We start from the raw sequence: 23640 nt of genomic DNA on the forward strand, positions 1-23640 counted from the left end.
AGGGTGGGCGTGGCCAGGCAACCACGTGACAAGGCGCGGGTAGTCGAGCGCCGAGAGGGCGAGTACGCGCTGGAGACGCCGCGGTCCCGGGCACCGGCGCACGAGCCGACCGTGGCCATGGGCCTGGGCGCCAGCGCCGAGCAGCCCGCGGGAGGCTTCGAGGGCTTCCACCTGCACGGGGTGAGTGGCCCCTGCGGCACCGGTGGCCTGGGCATGGCGTCCGCACCAACGTGCGGGGGATGTCCGATCCCCGGCCGGGGGCGGTAGAGGCGGGGTCCCGGCCTTAGTGTGGCCACCCGGGGGAGACTGATGCCCCTTCCCGGTAGGAGCCGCCGGCGAGAGATGGCGCCACGGCACTCCTGGGCCACGGCCCGTCTGCGGCCGCGGGTCGGCCCGGCGCCAGCCCCAAGTGCCAGCTCTGCAGGAAGCTGGAGCGTTTCCTGGTCGGGTCGGGCCGCCCCGGAATGGCACTTCTCCCGAGTGAAGAGTGAAAGCACCAGGTCCAGTCGGGACGCATTTGTGCACTTGTATGATCACATTTATGATCGCCTGTTGTGTACTGCGCTTGTTACTGGGCCAAGGGAGAGAGCCAGATAAGCCCAGGGCCCGGCTGTCCCCGCCCTTGGATCCAGGGGGTCGGGGTAACCGAGTGGACGCCAGCTGCGGGGGAGCCTGCCAGCGGGCATCCTGCCTGTGGTGGGGTCGAAGACCGATGACAACCAGAAAGTGGGAGCGGGAGAGCCAAGAGAATGCGGCAGAGGGCTCGGGGAGAGAGTTTGCGGGGGATGGGGGGTGGAGCAGGGCTCCCAGGTGGAACATTGCGGAGGAGCGCGGTAAGGCCGCGGCTGAGAATGTGCCTTCGGTGTCGCCACAGAGGTCTGGATGAGCAGTCCCGGGGAAAGTGGAGATGGAGTGGGTTCCTAGAGCCTGAAGGTGAGGAGAGGGGCCCGCAGCAAGATGGAGATTTGGGGTGATTTGTACTGCGGAGAAGCAGGGGCTGTAACAGAGCTGAGAGGGGCAGGAGAGTGTCCGTCCCAAGCGCGCCGCGGGGCAGGACTCCCTTGTCCCTTGTGCACGGTGGATGGCAGCAGAGATGGGGGTAGGCAGACAGGCTTGTCAGTTTGGTGCCTGGCTGTTGAGCGGTCTCTGTATTGTGATGGGAGGCTCTGTTAACAACTATGGGGGAGAGGGGCAGCTAAAGAAGAGGTTTCCTAAAAGGAAAGCCAGGATGGCTTCAGGACCCAGAGGTAATAGAATCTGTGCTTGGTGGTGGGCTTTCCCTAGTGGACGTCATGGTGAGGCACCGGACAGAAAAGGTGGACAGTGAAATGCATGCAGCCAGAAGAGTCTTCCAACAGGTTTGATGGAAGGCAAATTGAGGATATCGACAGTGGGGGGTGGGGTGGTGGTGGTGATGGTGGTGATGGTAGGAGTGAAGATGGGAAAGGCCTGTTGGAGAGGGACAGAATGGAGAGACTGGGGAATTGGAGGTCTTTATTTACAAAACAGTTTTTTTGTTTGTTTGTTTGTTTTTGGCGGTACGCGGGCCTCTCACTGATGCGGCCTCTCCCGTTGCGGAGCACAGGCTCTGGACGCGCAGGCTCAGCGGCCATGGCTCACGGGCCCACGCGGCACGTGGGATCTTCCCCGACCAGGGCACGAACCGGTGTCCCTCGCATCGGCAGGCGGACTCTCAACCACTGTGCCACCAGTGAAGCCCCAAAACAGTTTTTTTTTCCCCCGTTTCATACGTGTAGTTTTATTTAGTTGATGTACAATATTATATATGTGTACAATATAGTGATTCACAATTTTTAAAGGTTATACTCCATTTATAGTTATTATAAAATATTGGCTGTATTCCCTGCATTGTACAGTATATCCTTATAGCCAAAACAGTGATTTTAAGCACATATGCTGTGGCAGGTAGAGTTCCCGGCACTGGAGATAAAGCAGTGAGCAGAAAAGATATTGTCCCTTTTCTCATGGAGTTTACATTTGGATGCCAGCAGAGAGGGAAGGGAGACAGACAGGAAATATATGGTAGTTGGTGATCATTGCTAGCGAGAAAAAAAAGCAGTGTGAGGGGATCCAGAGTGATGAGTGGGTGCTCTTGTATACAGGGGTCAGGAAAGGCCTCTGATCAAGTCACGTTTGAACAGACACCTTGGAAGGAAGTAAGGAGTGGACAATACAGATATTTGGGGGAAGAGCGTTCTGGGCAGAGGGAGGCCCTGAGGTGGGACTGTGCTTGCTGGGCTTGAGGAGAAGCAAGGAGGTGGGGTTGGTGTGCTTGGGTGGCGTGGCCCATGTGAGGAGTGTGCTAAAGGATGAGGCCAGGTTGCTTGGGGCCTTGCCTTTTGTCCTGAGGATTTAGGATTTTATGCTGAGCTGTGGAGCCATTGGGAGGTTTTAAGTGGTTTTAAGTGGAGGTGTGACACTGCCTCCTAAACATTTAAAAAAACCGAAGAGCAAGTGTGCTGCCTTCTCTAAATATTGGCGTTCCCACTGTGTGCTGGGCATGGTGGAGAAGTCACTGTCCTCGGAAGTGGACAGGAGCAGACTCTGGGTCGGATTTCCTGGGGTCAGGCTGTTGCTGAAAAACTGAGTGCTTTTCCTCCCCTGTCAGTTGGTGTTAGTGAGACGGTTAAATGACAGGGGAAGCAGGTGGTGCAGTCTTCTGGCACCCAGCCAAGCCTCAGAAGGCGTAAACTGCCATCCTTGTTAATCACTCTAGGTGCCCTGATGGGAGATACAGGGGGCGGGGGGAGTGTTATGAAAGCAGCACTCATTGTGGGGCTGCGGGATCTGGGGTGATGGGAACGCCCAAGGGAGAGCCAGACAGAAGGGACGCTTGTTGAGGGGCCGGGGGTGCGGTGGGCAGCACCGCAGGTGATTTCCGCTGTGGAGCCATAGTGGGTGATGACAAGGCCTAGGGCAAGGGGCCTTGAGAAGGCCAGACTGAGGACAAGGCCACAGGAGAGGGGAGGTGGAGGTTCTGGGTGGGCTGGGAGAGGGCCGGGCCTGTGCACTGGGGGCCCGAGCCTCTGAGCCTCATTGATGATGGAGGTTGGCAGACACAGTGTTGAGGAAGGTAGAGGGCAACCGGCCTCTGGAGTGGGGGCCTTACCCGAGGGAGGTGGAGTGGCCCAGAGCAGGGAGGAGCAGCTCCTCGCCAGCTCTCCCTGGCGAACTGTCGTCTGATTCTCAGAAGACCCCTTGTCCCAGCTTCCCCCTGAAGGGACGGAGGGGCAGACTCCAAGCAGCTGCCCTCTGGGCCAGGCTGCTAGGGCTGGAGTTGGGTTCTGGGCTCATTCTCACTGAAAGCCATGGCAGCTTCTGGAGGTGGCAAGGCTGGGCTCTGTCAGTTCCACTGCCTGGAGGGAGCCCTGATTCCAGGAGCGAACTGGCCTTAATCCGTAGCCTCAGCGGTGAGCTCTCCTTCAGTGTGGGGACTCCAAGACTGGAGGGGCTAGTGGGTGGCAGAAGCCATGGGGGCCTTCCCCTCAAGGAAGCATCCAGAACCTGAGGCCACATGAGCCCTGTGCCCTGTGGGCTGTGGGCCTGGCTGGTGCCTGACCAGCAGGGCATCAAGTGCTCACAGCCAAAGGCCTGAGGGTGTGGGGCCCATCTTTGGTCCAGACCTGGGGATAAAGGCTGCATTGTTTGAGCAAAGCTCTGTGAATGGGGCCTTTGAGATGGATTTCCACCATAGCTGCAAGCCTGGTTGTGGTGTTTTTGGAGACAGCAGGGAGTTCGGGAGTTGAGGGCAGGGCAGGAGCCCCTTGGGCTGGGAATGGCTCCCGGAGGAGCTGTCCTGTGTGGGGAGGTTGGATGGTGAGGGGACTCTGCGCTGCTCAGCAGGCTCCCTGGCTCAGGCTCATTCCAGACCTTGGGGTCTGCTCTCCTCAGCCATCCCTCCTCAACAGTTCCTATCACCCCACCTGCGGGACTGGGCTTGGATCTGTCACCACAGGGTCAGGGGCTCTCTGGGATCTGGCCACAGGCTGCCTCTGCACTCCTTCTGGGCACAGCCCTGGCTCCATCCATCCTGGGGCACTCCCTTCCTGTCCACACCTGAACATTTCTGGTAAACCCTTCTGGCTTTCCAGCAGCCCCAGCCCAGGCTTCTGGGGCAGCCATCTATGTCACCCTGTCTCCATGTGGCCTACTGCTCTGGGTTCTCCTATGAGGCATCTCTGGAAGCGTCTGTGGATCATAATCAGGAAAGAGTCGTTTTCCAAAAGAGGAAAACCTGTGCCCAGGAAGGTAGTGAGAGAGGATGGAGTGCACCTTGCCCATGCCCATGCGTGGCCTGCCTGGAACGGTTCATGCTGGTGTCTCTGTCCTCGCCGGGACACGGGGAGTGGTGATGGTTTCTAGAATTGACGGCTGGGGGCTTCTGGGAGAGTCCCGGGGTCGGCGCAGTGACCGAGGCCTCTGTGCAGCACAGGTGCAGGAGAACTCCCCCGCCCAGCAGGCAGGCCTGGAGCCCTACTTCGACTTCATCATCACCATCGGGCACTCAAGGCTGGTGAGGCCCCCCTCCTGCCTCTGCTTTGCTTGTGTGTGTCTCCTGCTGTCCCACAGGGGCCCCAGCCCTGCTCCTCCCTCCCTTTTCTGTTGAAGGGAGGCTGAGCCCCGTCTCCCCTTCTTCCTGAGCCTGATGGGGGCCCTGCCTGGAGCTCAGCTCCCGGGCTCTCAGGGGTGGACTGGAGCAGGTAGACTCCTGGCACTGGCTGCAAGGTCTACGGGGCCTGCCCACAGGGGCCTGAGAGGTGTGAGAGCTCTGGAAGGGGCAGCTAAGAGTGGGCAGTGCTGCAATGCTCTGGACCCCGGGGGCTCTTTGCTTCCTTTGTTGTGTTTTCCGGGGGGACTGAAGGAGGAAGGTTTAGCAGGGCTTGGGGTGCTGGGGGTCACAGTGGCTGCAGGCCCAGCCCAGCCACCAAGGCCCTTGCCCCATCTCAGACCCAGACTTGTCTGGGGGGCCCGGCCGCGTGTGTGTGGGGGGTCTGGGAGTCAGCCCCGCTGCCCCTGCAGAACAAGGAGAATGACACGCTCAAGGCCCTGCTGAAGGCCAACGTGGAGAAGCCGGTGAAGCTGGAGGTGTTCAACATGAAGACCAATAAGGTGCGCGAGGTGGAGGTGGTGCCCAGCAACATGTGGGGCGGCCAGGGCCTGCTGGGTGCCAGCGTGCGCTTCTGCAGCTTCCGAAGGGCCAGCGAGCACGTGTGGCACGTGCTGGTGAGTGGGCGGGGCGTATGGGATGGGTGTGTGGTGGGGTCCTCCCGGGAGAGGCCAGCAGGCAGTGGGTCTATTAGAGGGTCCCAAGGGCAGGGTGTGGTCTCTCCTGTCCAGTGTCCCAGAGAGGGCAACTCCTCTCAGCCCAACAGTGCCCTGTGACTTAGGGCATTTTCTTACCCTCTAGACGTGGGCTTCTTCTTTGGAAAGGTGGGGACGCCATCTGCTGGAAGCTTGGTTGTACTGCCAGAAGGCTGCTGCTGCGGCTGCTTTAGTCTTTATCTAAAAGTGTTTTTTCTGGTGTACTCTAGGGGAGGGGTCCCCAACCCCAGGGCCGCGGACTGGTACCGGTCCCCAGCCTGTTAGGAACCAGGCCGCACAGCAGGAGGTGAGCGGCAGGCGCGCGAGCAAAGCTTCATCTGCCGCTCCCCATCGCTTGCGTTACCGCCTGAACCGTTAACACCCCCGCCGTCCGTGGAAAAATTGTCTTCCACAAAACTGGTCCTTGGTGCCAGAAAGGTCGGGGACCGCTGCTCTAGGATATTATGGTTTTTCTTGGCAGGTCCCCTGAGAGCACCCTTGGGCAGTGGGCTGGTGCCTGGGGTCTGAACCTTAATGAATCTCTGTGACTGAGTTGTCACAGATGTTGCTGTTAGTGTTCGTTCACAGACACACATGCACATGTGACATGCACAGTCACTGATGGGGCCCGAGTTCTTGAATGCTCGGTCCTACGGCTTGATGGACAGAGGGTGCCCTGAGCTGGAAATTGGCTGATTTGGTTTCTAGCCCCCTCTATTGCTCACTGACTCTTCGCGGGAGCCTTCTCAACCTTTTCAGCCAGCCTCAGTTTGTTCATAAGTGCAATGGGGGTGGTGATGCAAATCCCTCTATATTTCCCGGGAGGCTGGGGGTTGGGTAGTGGAGCTTTCCAAGGGAGAAGGCAATCCTTGTACCCACTTCTCACCACCCTCTCCTTCAACCTCCCCCCACCCGCCACCCCAGGGGTCTTCAGTTCTGTGCCTGCAGCCGTAACAGCAATGCAGTTGGGCACTTACTGTGGGCCAAGGTGTGGTTTTCATTCTGTGCATATATTATTTTTTTTAATCTTCTCAGCAACTCTTGAGTGAGTACTACATATCCCACTTGTAACTGTGGGGAAACTGTGGCCGAGGGGTTAAGTGTTTGTCCACAGCGCCCAGCTAGCCGCTGGTGGAGCCGGGAGTTGGACCTAGGTGGTCAGATGCGGGAGCTCCTGCCTGTGGCACGGTGCTGCCCTCTGCTGGACAGGCTGTGGACCATGGGAAGCAGGGGAACCAGGGGCTGGGCTGGGAGAGTCTGGTCTTGAGGTCCTGGCCTGGGGACAGAGGACAGGTGGAGAGGCAGCTCCTGGAGAGGCAGCTTCCCACCCGCCGCCCCCCAGTAGCAAGGCCGATAGTTGGATGGTTCGGTGATTCTTTCCTCAGGATGTAGAACCCTGTTCCCCTGCCTCTCTCGCTGGCCTGCGCCCCTACACCGACTACGTGGTCGGCTCAGACCAGATCCTCCAGGAGGTAAGGAACCACAGCCTTCCCCCCGGCCCCCTGGATGGGGTGTGGAGAGGTGGGTGCTGTCCATGAGAAGCGTCTTGTGAGGCTTCCCATCCCAGGGTGGGAGCAGGGCTCAGGTTCCATGTGTCTGTTGTAGTCCGAGGACTTCTTCTCGCTCATCGAGTCCCATGAGGGGAAGCCCTTGAAGCTGATGGTTTATAACTCCGAGTCCGACTCCTGCCGGGAGGTGACTGTCACTCCCAATGCAGCCTGGGGAGGAGAGGGCAGGTATTTCCTGGGGTTGCAGGGTTGCAGGGTGGGGCCCTGGTGGGGCCGTGGGGGACCCTGGCCATTGGGCATGGACCTGGAGTCCCATGGTGGGGATGGAGGGCTGGGCCCTGGCCCCAGGGGTCCTGAGGCTGACAGTTGGTCCATGAGGCCCCCTCATTGCTGGTGGATGGGGGTGGCAGGGATAGGAAGGGCTGTGGGACAAGCCCTGGAGTGAATGTTTCTGGTCTTCGGCAGCCTGGGCTGTGGTATCGGCTACGGGTATCTGCACCGGATCCCAACCCAGCCTCCCAGCCACCACAAGAAGCCATCTGGTGTCCCACCACCTGGTGTCCCGCCGCCTGGTGTCCCGCCGCCTGGTGCCCCACCACCTGGACCCATCCCCCAGGACTCTCCTGCCCCTTCTGGCCTGGAGACAGGCTCCAGGCAGGGTGACTACGTGGAGGTACATGGGGAGCACTTGCCAGCTGTGGAGAGAGGGAGCTTCATGTGGGCAGAAGGGCCTGCAGCTGGGAAGAGGAGACTGGGGACTGTCCTCACTGGGGGCCTGCCTGCAGAGCCCTTGGGAGGCCCATCTGCTTGTGGGACCCAGTGGGAGAAGATGGGCTCATCCTGGGACAGTGGAACCTACTTCGGTTCTCCTGCCACTTGGGTCTGGAGGTGAGGGTAGTGTGAGGCACTGGTTGTCATTTTCATTTCATGACTGGGAAACTGAGGCTCAGAGGTGGGCAGAGCCTTGTTCTGTGCCTCCGTGAGTCTGTGGTAAAGTTAGGCCAGGGGCTGGGTGTCTGTCTGGGTCTGCAGCCAGATCGTGGCTGTTGAGAGGTCCCCCAAGTGCCTCTGGGCATCGGGTTGGTGCCTGGGGTCTGCATGGGGGCCCTTGGGGACTGCTCTCCAGGCATGGACTCTTCCTGTGGGTCATGGATGGGGCTCCGTCAGGTGGGCCCTTGGGGCTGCTCAGCAGAGTGGGAAGGGTGCCCCGAGTCCATGTCCGCACTGCACGGGAGGCCAGCCAGGCCCCTCTTGCCTGACTTCACATCTGCTGTAGAGGAAGCGGCAGACGCCCAGGGCTGTTTGCTCCCTCGGGCTGAGTGGTGCTCCCGGTGGGTGTGAGCTGGCGGTTGGGTTGGACTACCCTGTCCAACAGGCCCCTCCTGTTCCTTTTTTCCCCTGGCTCCCTGTAGGCCCTGCTGCAGGCACCTGGCTCCTCCAAGGAGGAACAGCTCCCTGGGCCTGAGAGTCCTGGCCATGGCACTCCGGACCTTGGCGACCTTCCCCGTTCCATGGAGATTCCTCTTCATCCTCCGCCTCCACTGCAGCGAGTCATGGACCCAGGTACCGAGCAGGCTGAGAGGAAGCTGAGGGCCTGCAAGCCCTGTGCCGGAGCGGGTCCCGGGCTCTGGGCTGGACTTCGGCAGACCCACTGAGCCCTCCTATCTGATATCTGCCAAGATAACTGCAGGTGATCCAATCAGTATACGGATGGCAAGACTGCCGTCCAGAGGAGAGAGGGGGCCTGCTCAAGGTCACACAGCACACTGGGCACAGAGCAGGGTCTGGGCCCTCTGCCACTGGGCTATTCCCATGATACCCAACCCCAGGCCCCTCTCTTTCCTCAGAAACCAGCAGTGGGGAACCTCTGGGGTTGGCTGGGGGCATTGCCACAGGCTGAGGAGGTTACAGTCTCTGGCCGGGCCAGATGCCCCAGGAACAGGGCGCCGTGAGCCCAGGGCGCTGGCCTTCCAGCGGTCAGGGTTTTGTTCTGGCAGAGAACTGTGCACCTTCCCCTAGGCTTCCTGGACGTGTCCGGCATCTCCCTCTTGGACAGCAGCAATGCCAGCGCCTGGTCTGGGCTGCCCTCCTCCACAGAGCTGACCTCCACTGCGGTCTCAGCCTCAGGGCCGGAGGACGCCTGCTCCAGCAGGGGTTCTCGTGAGCGTGGCGGTGAGTGGCCGTCCGGCACCTTTAGAGGCCTTCTGGGAAGGACCCCGGGTTGTGGGGAAGGCGGCCCTGAGTCTCTCAGCTGGGTTAGAGGCTGGCCTACAGGTGGAATGCAGCTGCATCACGGCATTTGTATGCTAAAGCGCCCATCCCCCATCAACGCTGGGGGTGGGAGTTGAGGGTCAGCGGGGTTACTGCCCCAGGCCACACTGGCCCTGGTCTGTGGGCCTCCTCAGCTCCACCCCGTGTGTTTCAGGTGAGGCCACCTGGTCTGGGTCAGAGTTTGAGGTCTCCTTCCCAGACAGCCCAGGCACCCAGGCCGACCACCTGCCTCAGCTGACACTTCCCGACAGCCTCACCTCTGCAGCCTCACCAGAAGATGGGCTGTCCGCTGAGCTGCTCGAAGCCCAGGCTGAGGAGGAGCCAGCAAGCACAGAGAGCCCAGATTTCAGGGCAGAGGCTGAGGGGGCAGCCAGCCAGGCACAGCTCTCCACCCCAGAATAACACCCCAGGCTCTAAGAAGGGCCTCTGATGGCATTTCATGAGGCCCGGAAGTGGGAGGCAGCTCAGGCCACACTGCGTGGCCGAACCCCCTGCGTTGTGCTTCCTAGGCTGCTGCTGACGGGGTGGGGGTGGGGGTGTGGCTTGTGTCCACTCCGACCCTACTGGTCTCCAAGAGGTGACCTCCCAGCATTCATTCTGCCTGATGGTCCTGCCTTCGGGGAATTGACCACTTGTTTGAGAATCTCAAGTACTTCTCGGGTAGCAGGGGGCTGGGAGTAGCACCCAGGTTAAGTAAGTTTTCCAGGAGCTAGGGTCGGAGAGCAAAGGATTCTTTGCCACTCGGGCAGGGCGTGGAACTTCAGTGGCCGCGGGCCTTGGGGAAGGGCATCTTTTGGCCACGTACCCACTGCTTGCTCCTGCTCTGGTCACTGTGGCTGCACAGAAGGTAGCAGAGTCCAGGCACCATCAGGTGTGAAGATGGGGTGAGGGACGAAGGGGTTGGTGTGGAGTGTTTGCCTAATCGCTCTGTAGGGCTTGCAGTGATTCTTTCCACAGAGCTCAGCCAGCTCTATCTGTAATGGAAGGCACCCCCAAGCCCTGGGGACCCCTGCCGCTCCAATTACTGTCTCACTCTGTGCTACACTGCACAGTTGGCTCATGCTGACCACATATTCCAGCCATGGTTGGAGGAGAGGCAGTGAACTTGCTCACCTCTTCTGAGGGAGGATGGTTGGAAATTCTAGGCCCTTCAGCACACTCACCTGTGCTTGGACCATGATGCTTCTTCTTCCCCACCGTCTACACCCCACAGACCTAGTGTCCCCAGTTGTGACTCCTGTCAGCTCCCAAACTTTTACAACCATCTCTTCTAAATATACATGTCATCCAGCCAGCCCCAGTGGTGAGTAAAAGTTACAAATTTAATTTCACCATCCTAAGCAGACTCTCAGAGCCAGTCCTCCCGACTGGAGTTCTTTACACACAGCTCCCACTCCAAGGGGAGATGAGGGGCCTGGACAAGATTGGGTAAGGGCCCTTCTGTTCTCTCCTGTAGTACGGGAGAGGGCTGTTCCCCTCACCTCCAGTGCCTTGGGAGGCTAAGACTAGGTTGGGTCTTTTGCTCTGCCTGGTTCCTGCAGGAAGAGGAGGGCTCCATCCAGGGATGGCCCCTCATCACTTGAAGTCCTCTCCTCTTTGGCTAGAGTCCCTCACCTTCCCACAGCCCTCACTGAGTACCATGAACGCTTCCTCTGGCCTGGCCTTCTAGCCTCGGCCCAGTCGAAAGTCCCACCTTTACCATTTGATTTGGAATGTGTGCACTTACAGGGAATTCAGAGCAGAGCTCTCTTAGGCTCAAAGGACAAGGACTGTCTGCTCTGGGGGGCACAGACCAAGTATATGGAAGGAGGGCCCCAAACCAGCAAACACTTCGCTTCTAGCACCGTGACTACATTTAAAAAGCAAGTCTTTGTCAAGTCTACCAGAGCAGCTGATAAGCCCACAGAACAGGGAGGCATTGTGTCCAAAGCCAGTGCTGGAGCCTGGTTCCTGGATTGTCTGGGAGCCCAGTGCAGCAATCCAGGAAGTAGAAAAGAATCACCATGGGCCTGTTCTGAGGCCAGCTTCCCTTCACTGTAGTCTGGCAGTCCGACCCAGAGTCACCCTCACCCAAGGGACCTGGTTCTTCCCTCCCTCACTTTCACACACTCCCCTCCTTAAATTGGGGGATAAAATGGATATCAATGCTGATTATTTCCACGGTAAACACAAAACCAGAAGTTTCTTCTTTTCTCTGTAATCTGCTATGAAGGAAAATGACAAGTGAAAATAAATGGGTACTACACTTTGAAATATTGTAACTAAAGCCTTTATTCTATACAACTGTGAAATACAGATTTTTACCCTTTTGGCATTGCAGACTGTCAAGATTTTCTGGAAACTATTACTGGTTTGACTGGAACAACAAAAAAACCCACAACCATGCTGGGGGGTGAGATCTATGACGGGAAGGGAGCACAGCCGCCCCTCGAGGCTCGGCACACAGGGCAGCATGGCCCAGTGAGGCCCATTCCTTCAGCCCAAGGGCCCCTTGTGCAAACACAACTGAGGGCTGGTAAATGAGTTTTTTTTTTTTTTTTTTTGCCATTAATTCACAACTATTGCTAAAAAATGTGCACCAAAAGCGCACTGTTGTATTCAACAGATAGAAAGGATTTTTAAAAACAGCCGGTTGCTCTCTGCATAAGGGAGACAGGCTCACTGGAGATGTGGCGTGTCTTTGCGCACTTCTTCAAAGTGTGGCGGCAGTGACCAGCCCACTTTCCAAAGGAGGCTGACCAGCGGTGAGGAAACCCTGTCTCTACGGTTGTGCCCGTCGGAGTATCTCAGATAGTGAGGTCTGGACTCAGGCCACCAGCTGCCTCCAGCTGAACCTGTGAAGGCGTAGAAAAGAAAAAACCTTCCCCACCCCCTCCCCAGTCCCTGCTGTTGTGGGGACGGGCCATGCTGGGGAGACAACTGGACTGGAATAAACTGCCCTCTGAAGGCACTTGTGCTTCTGGCTTCATCCAGGAGGCTTGTCTTACGTAGTTTTATGGGGGTGGACCATTGTTCTATTCCAAATACAAATGACCTTGGGGAGAATCCAAAGTATTTTTTTCTGCCAAAAGTTGAAGTATTTATCCCCAATAAGTTATATTCTGTACAAGATCCAAAGGATTCTATGAAAGCTTTAGATTGTTAGAAAGAACAGTGAAAAGAAATCTGGATACAGGTACAACAACAAAAACCTGCATATAAAACTGGAAAAAACAAACATGTATACTTCCAGGACGTGAATATCAAATTAACTCACTATGATAGCCTTTTACTCTGACACCATAAATATTAGGTAGCATTTAAATGAAGTTAAAATCTCATCACAGTCTTAAGTTTTGATGGTGTCACGCTGCTCACCCAGAGCAAGAACCTGTGGTGTCACCTGGCTTTGCCCATAAATAAAACGACACAGTGGAGGAAGGAGTAAGAGAGCTGCACCTCCCTGTGGCCGCCAAACAGTCCGGGCACCGTGGGGGTATCACCGCTGGGCACAGGCTGGGCATACTCTAGGCTGGCAGTCCCAGTGCTGTGATCCAGCACCTGGAATTTCAACAGGTCTTCCTACAAGAACACATCTGAGATGCAATATTAAAAACAAGCCCAACAATAATCATTTATTATGAAATGGGCTGGCTCTCGAATTGTGCAGCAGCAAATTCCTATTAAAAGTAACTGTCTTAAATGGTGAAAACAACTTGTTTTTTTTAATGACAAACTTGGAAAAAGCCTTCATAGGTACTGCATGAATGGAATGTACTCTTAGCAAAGCTCAAGAGTGTGGGTTTGGAGTTGAAACACAGTGACAGATGTGGCCCTACCGATGTGTTTCTAACAAGTGCTAACAGATCAAGATAGGGTCCTCTGAAACAAAGGGAGGAAGCAAAGTCTGCGCTGGCCTGTCGTTAATTCTCTGTACACCTCGCAAGACACAGTCTGCTCGGGGCTCTTCTGCTCTGGCACTCTGCCTTTCTGGGGACAGCTTAATCTACACATGGAGACTGGTTTCTATATTACATCTCAATTAGTCACTTCAATTGAAAGAGAATCTCAGTCCATACCAAATCGGCCGTTAGAAGTCTTGTTCCCGTTGGGGCTCAGTGGGCTTCCTAGGACTACTCTTAGGGCCATAGAGGAAGGTCAGTAAATGAATACCCAGGAGTGTTCGCCCACCCTTCACGTGGACTTCTGACGGTAATGGAGGGTGAGGTCACCACCACTCTTCCATATGAAGTGTTTCACTGTTCGGAGGTCCATATTTGGATCCAAAACCTGAACAGCAAAAAATGAATAATAAAAAAGGTATATCTAAGGCTTTTATCGTTAACTCTGGGACTCTCCTCGCCCATACCTGGTGGCCTGTTCTTGCTGACACAGCTGCCTTGCAAGCAGGCACGGATCTGGGCATGGTAAGATGTGCAGCTTGTGTGGCTAGGCCAGACAGGCCATGTTCAGCCATTCCTCTGAAGAAATACCTTGAGTGCATCTTCATTTACAACATCTCCACCAATGCTCCACCCACCTCCACTTCAAATCTTAAACTAACGTGGCAGATGCTGCCCTGCAAATAAAGACGAGCATGTATCTTTCTTGTCAGAAAAAAAAAGCCACCAGCACAACCACATTTGTCTGTGTGTGCATTTAAGTCTCTATGTCCCTTTCCTGAAAACTGCCCCAGGGATAAATGGAAGCTTTAAGGTGGGCTATAGAGCCCTTCAGAAGGGGCCTCACAAATAGGTGGGAGAGACCCAGTGCTCCTAAAAGCAAAAGCCCCCCAAAGGCAACAGACTTGGAAACTACAATCCCACCACATGATGAAATTCTGAGCACCAGCACTGGAAAAAATGGGGCTGTGTCCTCAAGTCCACTTACCTGGTCCTGGCACAAAAGTTCAATTTTCTCCTCTGCCAGCACAGCAATATCCTCTTCTTTTTCCTGTTCTCCTGGTTTTTCATTATTAGAAGAGCTAGTGGTTTGAGACTCATTATCCAAGTTGATGATTTTCTCATAGACGTGTTCCATTACTTTCCGGACTTGAAGCATGTCACTAGCAGAGAGCCTATCTCTGTAAAAAGCAAGGGCAGATTGTGACATCAGGAAATCACTGGATATTTCTCTTCCATATTTTTTGGTGTTAACATTTGACAAAGATAAAACATACCACAGAAACATAAACCAATAAATGTTCTTAGTCACTGCCATAATCCATTTTTAGAATCGCCAATAGATTTTCTATAGTGTCCTCCCCTAAGACAGATTATGGGCAAATAAATGAGATTAAATACATATTCTTAAACCTTCTATATACATAAGGAATAGCCTTCTGGGTTTTATTCCCTTAAAGACTTTCCCAGAGCATGGGCAAACTAAATGCTCCTGGAAGGGAAGGCAGCCCCTGGTGCTTACCAGCCTCCAATAATATATGTGCTCATTTCTCCGAAGGCTTCCTCCTCCTATAGCCAAGCCCTTGAGTTTCAACTGCCTGTCTGATCTCCAGACCTACCAACACAACAGCTGGCTAGGCAGCTCCAGCTGGATGTCCCAAAGGCACCTCAAACTCTACGTGTCCAAAACTAGATTCAGCATTCATTTCCTTACCCCCAAACCTACTTCTGTATCTCTGACATCAGTTAATAATGGTTAAACCAAGTAACTAAGGCTCATACTCTGAAAGCCATCCTGAACTTCAGTCATTAAACCTAGTTGAAGTGATATCTAGAACTTGCTTTAAAATAATCGTGTGTGTGTGTGTGTGTGTGTGTAGGCAGGTGGGTTCAGTGGGAGGGAGGGCAGGTAGAGGTATAGATGAAACAAAATGTTTAGCCATATGTTGAGAATTATTTAAGCTGTGTGATGGGATAATGGGGGTTCATTCTCCTCTTTTTTTGCATATGTTTGGAAATCTCTCTAACAAAAGGTTTTAAAGTCCTGAGGATTCTACTTGCTGGGATACACATCAGTGAAACCCTGAATGTTCTTTCTGACGTCCCTCCTAGCATCTCCTGGCCACCCCTCCATCCTATGCTGCAGCTACATAGGTCCTTGACAATTTCAATATCTTATGCAGGCTCCTACTTCCACATCCCTGATCGAACCATTTTCTGGACCTGGAATATCTCTCTTTTGAAGTTCTATCCATCCTTACATGTCCAGCTCAAATTCCATGTCCTTCAAGAAAGCTTCTGGAAAGCTACAGCCAAAAATTCATTTCTTTCCCCTACACTCATCATTCCCTAAGTATCCATAAAAGCAGTTACTATACGCAGATTGTGTCCTAAACTATGAGAGACAAAATCCATGTTGTACTAATTTTGAACATGTGCAGCTGGCCACAGTAGGTACTTGGTATATGGTTAAATTATATAAACTTTCAATATTATGAAATTAGCCTTAGATCTAGTACTTGCCTCCTGTGCTATAAAAGCAATTATAAGGAATTAAAAAAAAATCTCTGGCAATAAATTCGATCAAAGTATCACACGACACTCCATTTACTTACTTTTTTAAGGTTTTTGCTCCTGAAGATGCATGAGGTTGGAGGTAGAAAGGAATTTTGTTGAATTTGGGCATATTTTTCTGAAACATGAAAAGTGAAAAAAGGTAAAATAGTTTCTATTAGCTGATAAACTAAAATGATGTCAACAGGAAAACTATCCACAAGTTAACAGTTATTTTACAATTAAAAGTGACCGTCTATGAAATTTATAAGCTATCAAATTATCTACGTCAGCCTTAGTGAAAAGGTATCAGAAAAGTATAATGTTTCATTTTGTAATAAAAGATAAAGACAAATTATATGCAGTGTCAGTGGCAATATGAAATTGCAGCATGGATCTTCTCAATTAACAATTCAAGGAATGAAAAGGAAACACATTTTAATTCTTCAAGCCATACAAACCAAAATCTGAATTCTACATTAAAATGCCCAAACAAAAAATTAAGTGTCTTGAGAGAAACCCACAACATTCATCTTTGAGCAAAACCATACGCTCTACGCTGGTGAGGCCCATTATCCAACTGAAAAGGCCAATCAAAGTCCTCCCACTTTCTTTTCCTCTGACATCAGAGTGAGGTCTGAGGTTTTAAATGAGTGGAAACTTCAGCCAACCACCTAGATGTCCACCATGAGGTAAACCACATACTTAGATGAAGGATAAAATTAATTGGTCATCTTTTCTCTGGGGATTAATCCTCTCCGAGCCTCCATGTCATGTCCTGTCTGGATGTCTCCTCTGAGGAATAAGCCACAGGCCTAAAGTCAGCAATGCATCCAGGTGAGTTTAACACTCAAAGGAAGTTGTGGTTTATGGGGAGCTCGGATTTAGAGAAGACCACAGAATATCTATCAGGTATCAGACTGGTTTTAAGTTCTTGGAGGTATATCTGGGACAGAAAATGAATTTTCTGCAGGTTCTAGAGATTAAATCTCTTTTCATATGTCTTTAGATATATAGGTCAACAGCACGTAAAAGAGTCTAGAAACAGACCCATGTGTGTATAGAAATTTAGTATATGATAAAGATAGCATTTCAAATTAGTAGGAAAAGTTTATTCAATAAACTGTGTTGGCACACTGGCTATCCATTTGGAGAAAGTTAGCATTCTACTTCACACCAAACAGAATAAATTCTAATAGATTGAAGATCTAGACACAAACCATTATCATAAACATACTAGAAGAGAATACAAGAGAACATTTTTGCTACCTTGAAGTGGGAAATACCTAAGCAAGACATGAAACTCAGAGCCAAAAAGGATCAATCTGGTCATATAAAAAAAACCTTTTTGCCTGCCAAAAGACATCATGAACAAAGTAAAATTCAATTGAGAGGCAAGATAATAGTCAAAGGGTTAATACTGAATATGAACAACTCCTACAAGCCAGTAAGAAAGACAAATAACCCAATAGAAAACTGAGTAAAGAATACAAACAGGCAATTCACAAAAGAAGAAATAAAAATGGCCAACGTGAAAAGATGCTTAACCTCACCACAAATTAAAACAAAACAAAAAAACACATTAAAACAATGAGATAATATCTGCCTATAAAAAAAAATCTGCCTATCTTTCAGCAAAGATTATAAGTATCCAGCACTGGTAAGGGTGTGCGGTACTGGGCACTCATACACTGTTGGTAAGAGTGTAAACTGGTACAGCCTTTGTGGAGGGCAATTTGGCAATATCTATCAAAATTTAAAATGTGCATACCCTTTGATCCAGCAATTCCACCTCTAGGAATTTATCCTAAAAAGTACACAAAGATATATGTACAAGGATGTTCACTGAAGTATTGTTTGTAATAGAAAACACTGGGTACAACCTAAATGTCCATTTATAGGGACTGGCTAAATAGATCTTGGTACATTTATACAATGGAATACCTTGCAGTCATTAAAAAGGAATGATCCATATACAGACATGAAAAAATGTCCAGGATATATTTTTAAGTGAGGAAAAAAAAAAAAGTCAAGTTGCAGAACAGTATATATAGTAGAAGATTTTGTGCAAAATAAAATGATCTATACACACACATATATACACAAATAATATATGCTTGTGTATGCATAGAAAAAACTACTGAAGGCTATGCATTAAACTATTAATATTTACTACCTCTGGGAAGAAGAATAGGGAGTGAATAAAAGAGAAACAGTGATAGGGAAAGGGATGGGAATTTCACCTTATTCATTTATTATTTTCTTTGATAAGCATATATTATTTATATAATTTAAAGACATAAAGAGATATATAAATAATTATTAATACTTCTTCTGAAACTTTGGAAATGCTGGGAAGCAGAAGAGGATTCCACTTGGTAGTCTAGTTTTAATTAAAGATTACACAGTCTAACATATTTCTTAATTGTCTTCATGATTTGGAAAAAAATAAAAGGACAAAGTGGGAATGGAGGATACTTACATCCACAGTGATGTCAATTACCCATTGTGGCACTGTCTCATTCAGAAGCATGGACTCAGTCTCACCCCCAGAGTCTCGGCAGAGCAGCCTAAACATAATCCATCAGGTAGTAAGTGACAAAACAAGCACAGACCCCAAAATCATTGTCAATAAATGTTAGGGGGAGGGACCGTTATAGAGTTCATTTAGGATAACCCTCACTTGACAGCTGAGGAAATAAAGTGAAGGCAGGCAGAATGACTCACTCTGCTAAGAGGGAGAGCAAGCCCTAAAACTCAGGTCCCCAGATTTTGAGGCCAGACATATACTACAGCTGCCTGATTCCCTGGGTGAGGATAGGAACCTGGGTGTAGGCAAAGCACTTGAGAAAGGTCGTCTGCCAGTGCTATAGAGTGTGGTACTCCACACACAATGGGGGTCAGGTTTATTTTTGGTAACCACACTCTCAGGAAACCATCATAAAGGAAGAAAATTCTGCCCTCAAGGGCAAGACAAACATTTTTCTTACTTCCGGCCCTACAGAAGACTCTAGTAGGCTTTCCCCCATGACTCTCCCTGGGCCTTGGCTGGCAACTTGGAGATGAAGCCAGTCTAGCTCTTGCGTGCAGGGCCTCATGAAGGACAGCCTCACACCTCAGGTCGGGCCACTGTTGGGCACAACAGTTCCCAAGAGCAGCCCAGTCCATCTCCCCTGGCCCAGCCTGAGGGAAGTTATCTACTCTGATGCTGTCCTGTGGGCAGGGACTTCTGGTGATGGTTTCCTGCAGAAACCACTAAGCTGCTGCCTCAAGGCGAGGTATCAACCTCATTTGAACACTAGAGGCTCAGCTCGCAATTAGAATGGGGTCTAATAGCACCAGACACTTAACTATGTCATGGAGATGAAGAAGCTTCCAAACCCCTGACACCCCTACAAGTTAAAAATAAACATGTGCTTGAATGAATACTTCTTGGCAAACAGGATGCCTTCTTAGCCCTTCTTACCCATACCTGAACAAGGTGCGACCTCCAGCTTCACCAAAGATCACAGGAGTGTGTGGGGGCACCTGGAAATAGCCATTTCCCTTTTGTACTCGGTTCTCCTGTTCCCCATTTACTAGGAAAAGGTACAGATGGTGTCAGGATCCAGAGTTAGTGCTAAAAACACAGACTCTAAACATTTCGTTTCCACAGAGCCCAACCACTGCAAGATTTTTTAAGTCAAAATCCTGTACATCAGTCAGAGACAAAAATAAAGGTAAAAAAACAAAGTTAAATTCTTGAAAATAAGAAATATGGCAACTTGGGATGTACCTCATGAGAAATGACTACATTTTAGAGGATTTTAACAGGAGAGATTAATGTCTGAGATTTGCAACAAAAACATAACCATCTATTTCAGCCACAGTTAAGTACAGGACAGCCTCTTTATAAATGATGATCTGCTCTTTTTTTGTTGCGGGGATGGGATGGGGCCGGTAAAATGCCGAGCTCAGAAAAATTTCTGTCAGAAAAAAGTTTATGGTTAACGGTAGCCACAACTAATGGCAGAGGTATTAGTGAAAAACAAAACCTCCAAGAGGTCATAATCTCATTTTTACTGCTCTCTGCAGACTTCATTTCACTCTGCTTTCTTTGTAATCTTTTGAACGGAGTGCCGTCAACCCCCACTCAAGTGCCAGCTTGTGCATAAACACTTCCCTGATGAATCTGGAAGCAGTCTTGTCCTCTGCAACCCTACAGCACTCTCAGAACCTCTCTCACAGCACCTACTCTCTGACCTTATAATGCTGATATAAGCGGCCCTTTGCCCAACCAGAATGCCAGTCCCTGAAGGGCAGGGTCCACGCCCATTTACCTTTATTACCCCCACCTGCAACACAATACAGGCCTCAGAATACTCGAGCTGCTCCCCAAGTATAATCTAAGCAGCTCTTGAGTATCCACTGAGCATGGTGCAGGTGTAGCTGATTACCAGACACGTAGAGTGTGCAGTGTCCTGAGCTCTGGCTGGGTCCTGCCCTGCCTTTACTATGCCAGTTTGATTTTAAGGATGATTTGGGGTTTCCTGTGACTTTTTCTTTATTCCCCAACCAAAGCCTGGATCCAAGAGGTGCTGATTGTGCCACTGTTTTGTTTTTGTTTTTGTTTTTAATTTTGTTTTATTTTTATACAGCAGGTTCTTATTAGTCATCTATTTTATACATATTAGCGAATATATGTCAATCCCAATCCCCCAATTCATCACACCACCCCTACTCTGTGCCACTGTTTTTTTGTTTTGTTTTTAAAGATTTTTTTGATTTTTTTAAAGTCTTTATTGAATTTGTTACAATATTGCTTCTGTTTTATGTTTTGGTTTTTTGGCTGCGAGGCATGTGGGATTTTAGGTCCCCGACCAGGGATCGAACCCGCAGCTCCTGCATTGGAAGGCAAAGTCTTAACCACTGGACCACCAGGGAAGTCCCTGTACCACTGTTTTTTCATTACTTAATATTTATTATTGCTACTTGGGCCTCTGAGGGCACCCTGTCATGTTACAGATGGAGAAAGACAAGCCAAGAACAGGAAATGACATGCCCATAGCTACATGGCTGATAAATGGCAGAGCCCATACCAGAACCTAGCTTGCTCAACCCTCTGTGAAGAGAAATGTCCACTGAATTTCTCTGGCTCACAGCCCACTGTACAATTCTAAAGGGGAATGAAGTGGGCCAGGTGACAAAAGAAATGACATCATGGGTGGGGTCAGTGCCCTCTCTATGACAGGGACATCAGGAGACTGGCTTTCAGACAGAGAGGTATGTCAGCCTCGCAAAACAGATTTAAACTCCAAAAATCATTCTGGATGAATCAGTCAGCCAGAACAAAGTCTCTGGCAGGAGGTCCTCGTCACTGGTGACCACCGTAAGTGGGCAGTCTTCAGAGAATCTTCAGCAGATAAGTCCTCAGTGGGTGGGACTCAAGGTTACATATGAGTTGTGAAATTTTAAGGTTTTTTCCCCCCTTTCTTTAATGAAATTGAGCCAAATTCTCCTCTGCTTCCCAGAGAAAGTTACTGCCACTGCCTGTGGCACACAAAGCTTTTCAATGCCCTCAATGACATTAATTCTTTACACATACTCATTCACTTACCCTGACACTTCTGAGTTGGGATTTGATTTTCTGAGCCAAGATCAGGTAGATCATCAGACTAGGTAATATCTACATTTCAAGCCAACGTGAAGTTTGACTACACAAGGACAAACCTGGCTTTCTGATGTTAATTAGCGAGCACTGGAGGTAAATCCAGCACGTCTACGGATACCCTAAGAAATATCTTTGGAATAACCCTGCTAAGCTGCCTGCGTTTAAGGACAAAGGTCATTTGAATTCACAGGGTTTATTCTTTATATCTTGTGTACAGAATCTCACTGATTAAAAGCTCTCTTGGAATCTCAGTTAAGACTGGATGGATGTTCTCTAGGATGTGGAAGGGAGGGCAGTAAATTGGGCACATCACATATATTTATTATGTCACACTTTAGCAAATGCTTAAAATAATTTTTTAAAGAAAACATTCTCAGGATAACACACAATCTAAGTATCCTTAATTTCTGAGTAATTTTTAAATCAATTATCCTGATATAAAAACACGAACCATGGTTTACTTCGTTTTCTTCTTCATCTATTGGATTCACATGTGTCCTAGGCCAATATTCTAGGAGGGCCTGGAGTAAAAGTCCTCCTAAGTTCACTGCAAAAGAGTTAATATAAAAAAGAAAAGAAATGGAAAAGAGAATCATTAGCTTTAACCTAAAAACAGAGGGAAAGAAGTAAAAATTAAAAGTTTCCACAAACCCTGATGTTACATTCTTAACCCAATGCCAAGGATGTTTAAAAGCGAGATTTAGAGATTTCACGAAGTCTATTAAAATTTTATCTTAGAATGTTTAAAGCTGTGATAATATGGAGCAAACACATATTCTATTTGGTTGTTCAGATACAGCCATTCTTTAAAAATGAACAAACAAAAACAGCAACTGTAGTCTTTAAAGGGCTATTTCCATACAAAGCCAAGTACACTATATTTATATATATCAGGTATTTCTACATGCTACATTCTTAGGAGAATACTGATCAAAAATATAATCAACAAAATAGATGAGTCTCTTCTCACCATACACAAGAATTAACTCAATATGGATTAAAGACTTCATGTAAGACCTGAAACCATAAAACTCCTAGAAGAAAACACAGGCAGTAAGCTCGCTGACAATGGTCTTGGCAATGTTTTTTTGGATCTTACACCAAAAGCAAGGGCAATGAAGGCAAAAATAAACAAGTGGGACTACATCAAACTAAAAAGCTTCTGCAGAGCAAAGGAAATCATCAAAAAAATGAAAAGGCAACCTAGTGAATGGGAGAAAATATTTGCAAATCATGTATATGAAAGGGGTAATATCCAAAATATATTAAAAATTCATACAACTCAACAGCAAAAAAACTGAACAATCTGATTAAAAAATGGGCAGAAGATCTGAATAGACATTTTTCCAAAGAAGACACACAGACAGTCAACAGGTACATGAAAAGATGCTCAACATCATTAATCACCAGGGAAATGCAAATCAAAACCACAATGAGATATCACCTCACACCTGTCAGAATGGCTATTATCAAAAAGACCACAAATAACAAATGTTTGAGAGTATGTGGAGAAATAGGAATCCTTGTGCACTACTGATGGGAATGTAAATTGGTGAAGCCACTGTGGACAACGGTATGGCAGTTCCTCAAAAATAAAACTATCATATCTAGTAATTCCACTTCTGACTATTTATCCAAAGAAAAGGAAACCACTAATTCAAAAAGATATATGCACCCCCATGTTCACTGCAGCACTATTTACAATAGCCAAGATATTAGAAACAACCTCATTGTCCACTGATGGCTGAATGCGTAAAGAAAATGTGATACACACACACACACACACACACACACACACACACACACACAGAGAAATATTATTCAGTCATAAAAAAGAATGAAGTCTTGCCATTTGCGACAAGGATGAACCATGAAGGCATTATGGTTAAGTGAAATATGTCAGACACAGAAAGACAAATACCACTTATATGTGGAATCTAAAAACAAAAAGGCCAAAAAACAAAGCTCACAGATACAGAGAACAGATTGGTGGTTGCCAGATGTGGGGAGTAATGCAATGGGCAAAATGGGTGAAGGGGGTCAAAAGGTACAATCTTCCAGTTATAAAATAAATAAGTCATGGGGATGTAATATACAGCATGGCAACTGTAGTTACTAATACTGTATTGCATATTTGAAAGTTGCTAAGAGAGTAGATCTTAAAAATTCTCATTAAGAAAAAAAAATTTGCTGTGTATGGTGATGGATGTTAACTAGACTTATTGTGGTGATTATTTTACAATATATACAAATATTGAATCATTATATTGTACAACTGAAACTAATACATTATATGTCAATTATACTTCAATAAATTTTTTTTTTTAGTTGGGGGGGAAAAACTGTTTCCTAGATTCACTTTCCTAACCTAACAGACTTCCCGAATGGTTTAAGGGTAGAGAGTGTGCTGCATGTTTAATTGTTAAAGCTAAGCCATAGATTGTGAGAAAAATCA

General features: G+C 49.2%; 2 protein-coding genes across 10 annotated transcripts in view; one reads left to right on the forward strand and one right to left on the reverse strand.

Annotated features, from left to right (window-relative positions):
• Positions 1-27: 27 nt before the first annotated feature.
• GORASP1 (golgi reassembly stacking protein 1) lies at positions 28-11354 on the forward strand. 8 transcript variants are annotated; one of them, XM_060110767.1, is made up of 10 exons: positions 93-180; positions 875-933; positions 4449-4534; positions 5041-5244; positions 6708-6794; positions 6928-7058; positions 7296-7503; positions 8243-8393; positions 8850-9002; positions 9256-11354. In XM_060110767.1, the coding sequence occupies exons 4-10, from the start codon at positions 5116-5118 to the stop codon at positions 9501-9503; spliced, it is 1107 nt and encodes a 368-aa protein (XP_059966750.1). In that variant the 5' UTR covers positions 93-180; positions 875-933; positions 4449-4534; positions 5041-5115; the 3' UTR covers positions 9504-11354. The 8 variants fall into 8 exon arrangements, with proteins under 8 accessions (XP_059966748.1, XP_059966745.1, XP_059966747.1 ...); XM_060110768.1 differs by having other exon boundaries at positions 104-180; positions 4969-5244; XM_060110765.1 differs by lacking the exon at positions 875-933 and having other exon boundaries at positions 28-180; positions 4454-4534; positions 4969-5130.
• A 10-nt stretch (positions 11355-11364) lies between these two features.
• WDR48 (WD repeat domain 48) overlaps positions 11365-23640 on the reverse strand; it is a 46811-nt gene continuing 34535 nt past the window's right edge. For both annotated transcript variants that reach the window (XM_060110760.1, XM_060110759.1), the window contains exons 14-19: positions 21637-21732; positions 19008-19113; positions 18018-18105; positions 15598-15674; positions 13971-14163; positions 11365-13370 (exon numbers count right to left, since the gene is read on the reverse strand). In XM_060110760.1, the coding sequence (XP_059966743.1) occupies positions 13275-13370; positions 13971-14163; positions 15598-15674; positions 18018-18105; positions 19008-19113; positions 21637-21732 (656 nt within the window). In that variant the 3' untranslated portion in view covers positions 11365-13274. The remainder of the gene's footprint in view (positions 13371-13970; positions 14164-15597; positions 15675-18017; positions 18106-19007; positions 19114-21636; positions 21733-23640) is intronic.

Source organism: Mesoplodon densirostris, chromosome 10 (genome assembly GCF_025265405.1).
Source record: "Mesoplodon densirostris isolate mMesDen1 chromosome 10, mMesDen1 primary haplotype, whole genome shotgun sequence".
Lineage (NCBI taxonomy): Eukaryota > Metazoa > Chordata > Mammalia > Artiodactyla > Ziphiidae > Mesoplodon > Mesoplodon densirostris.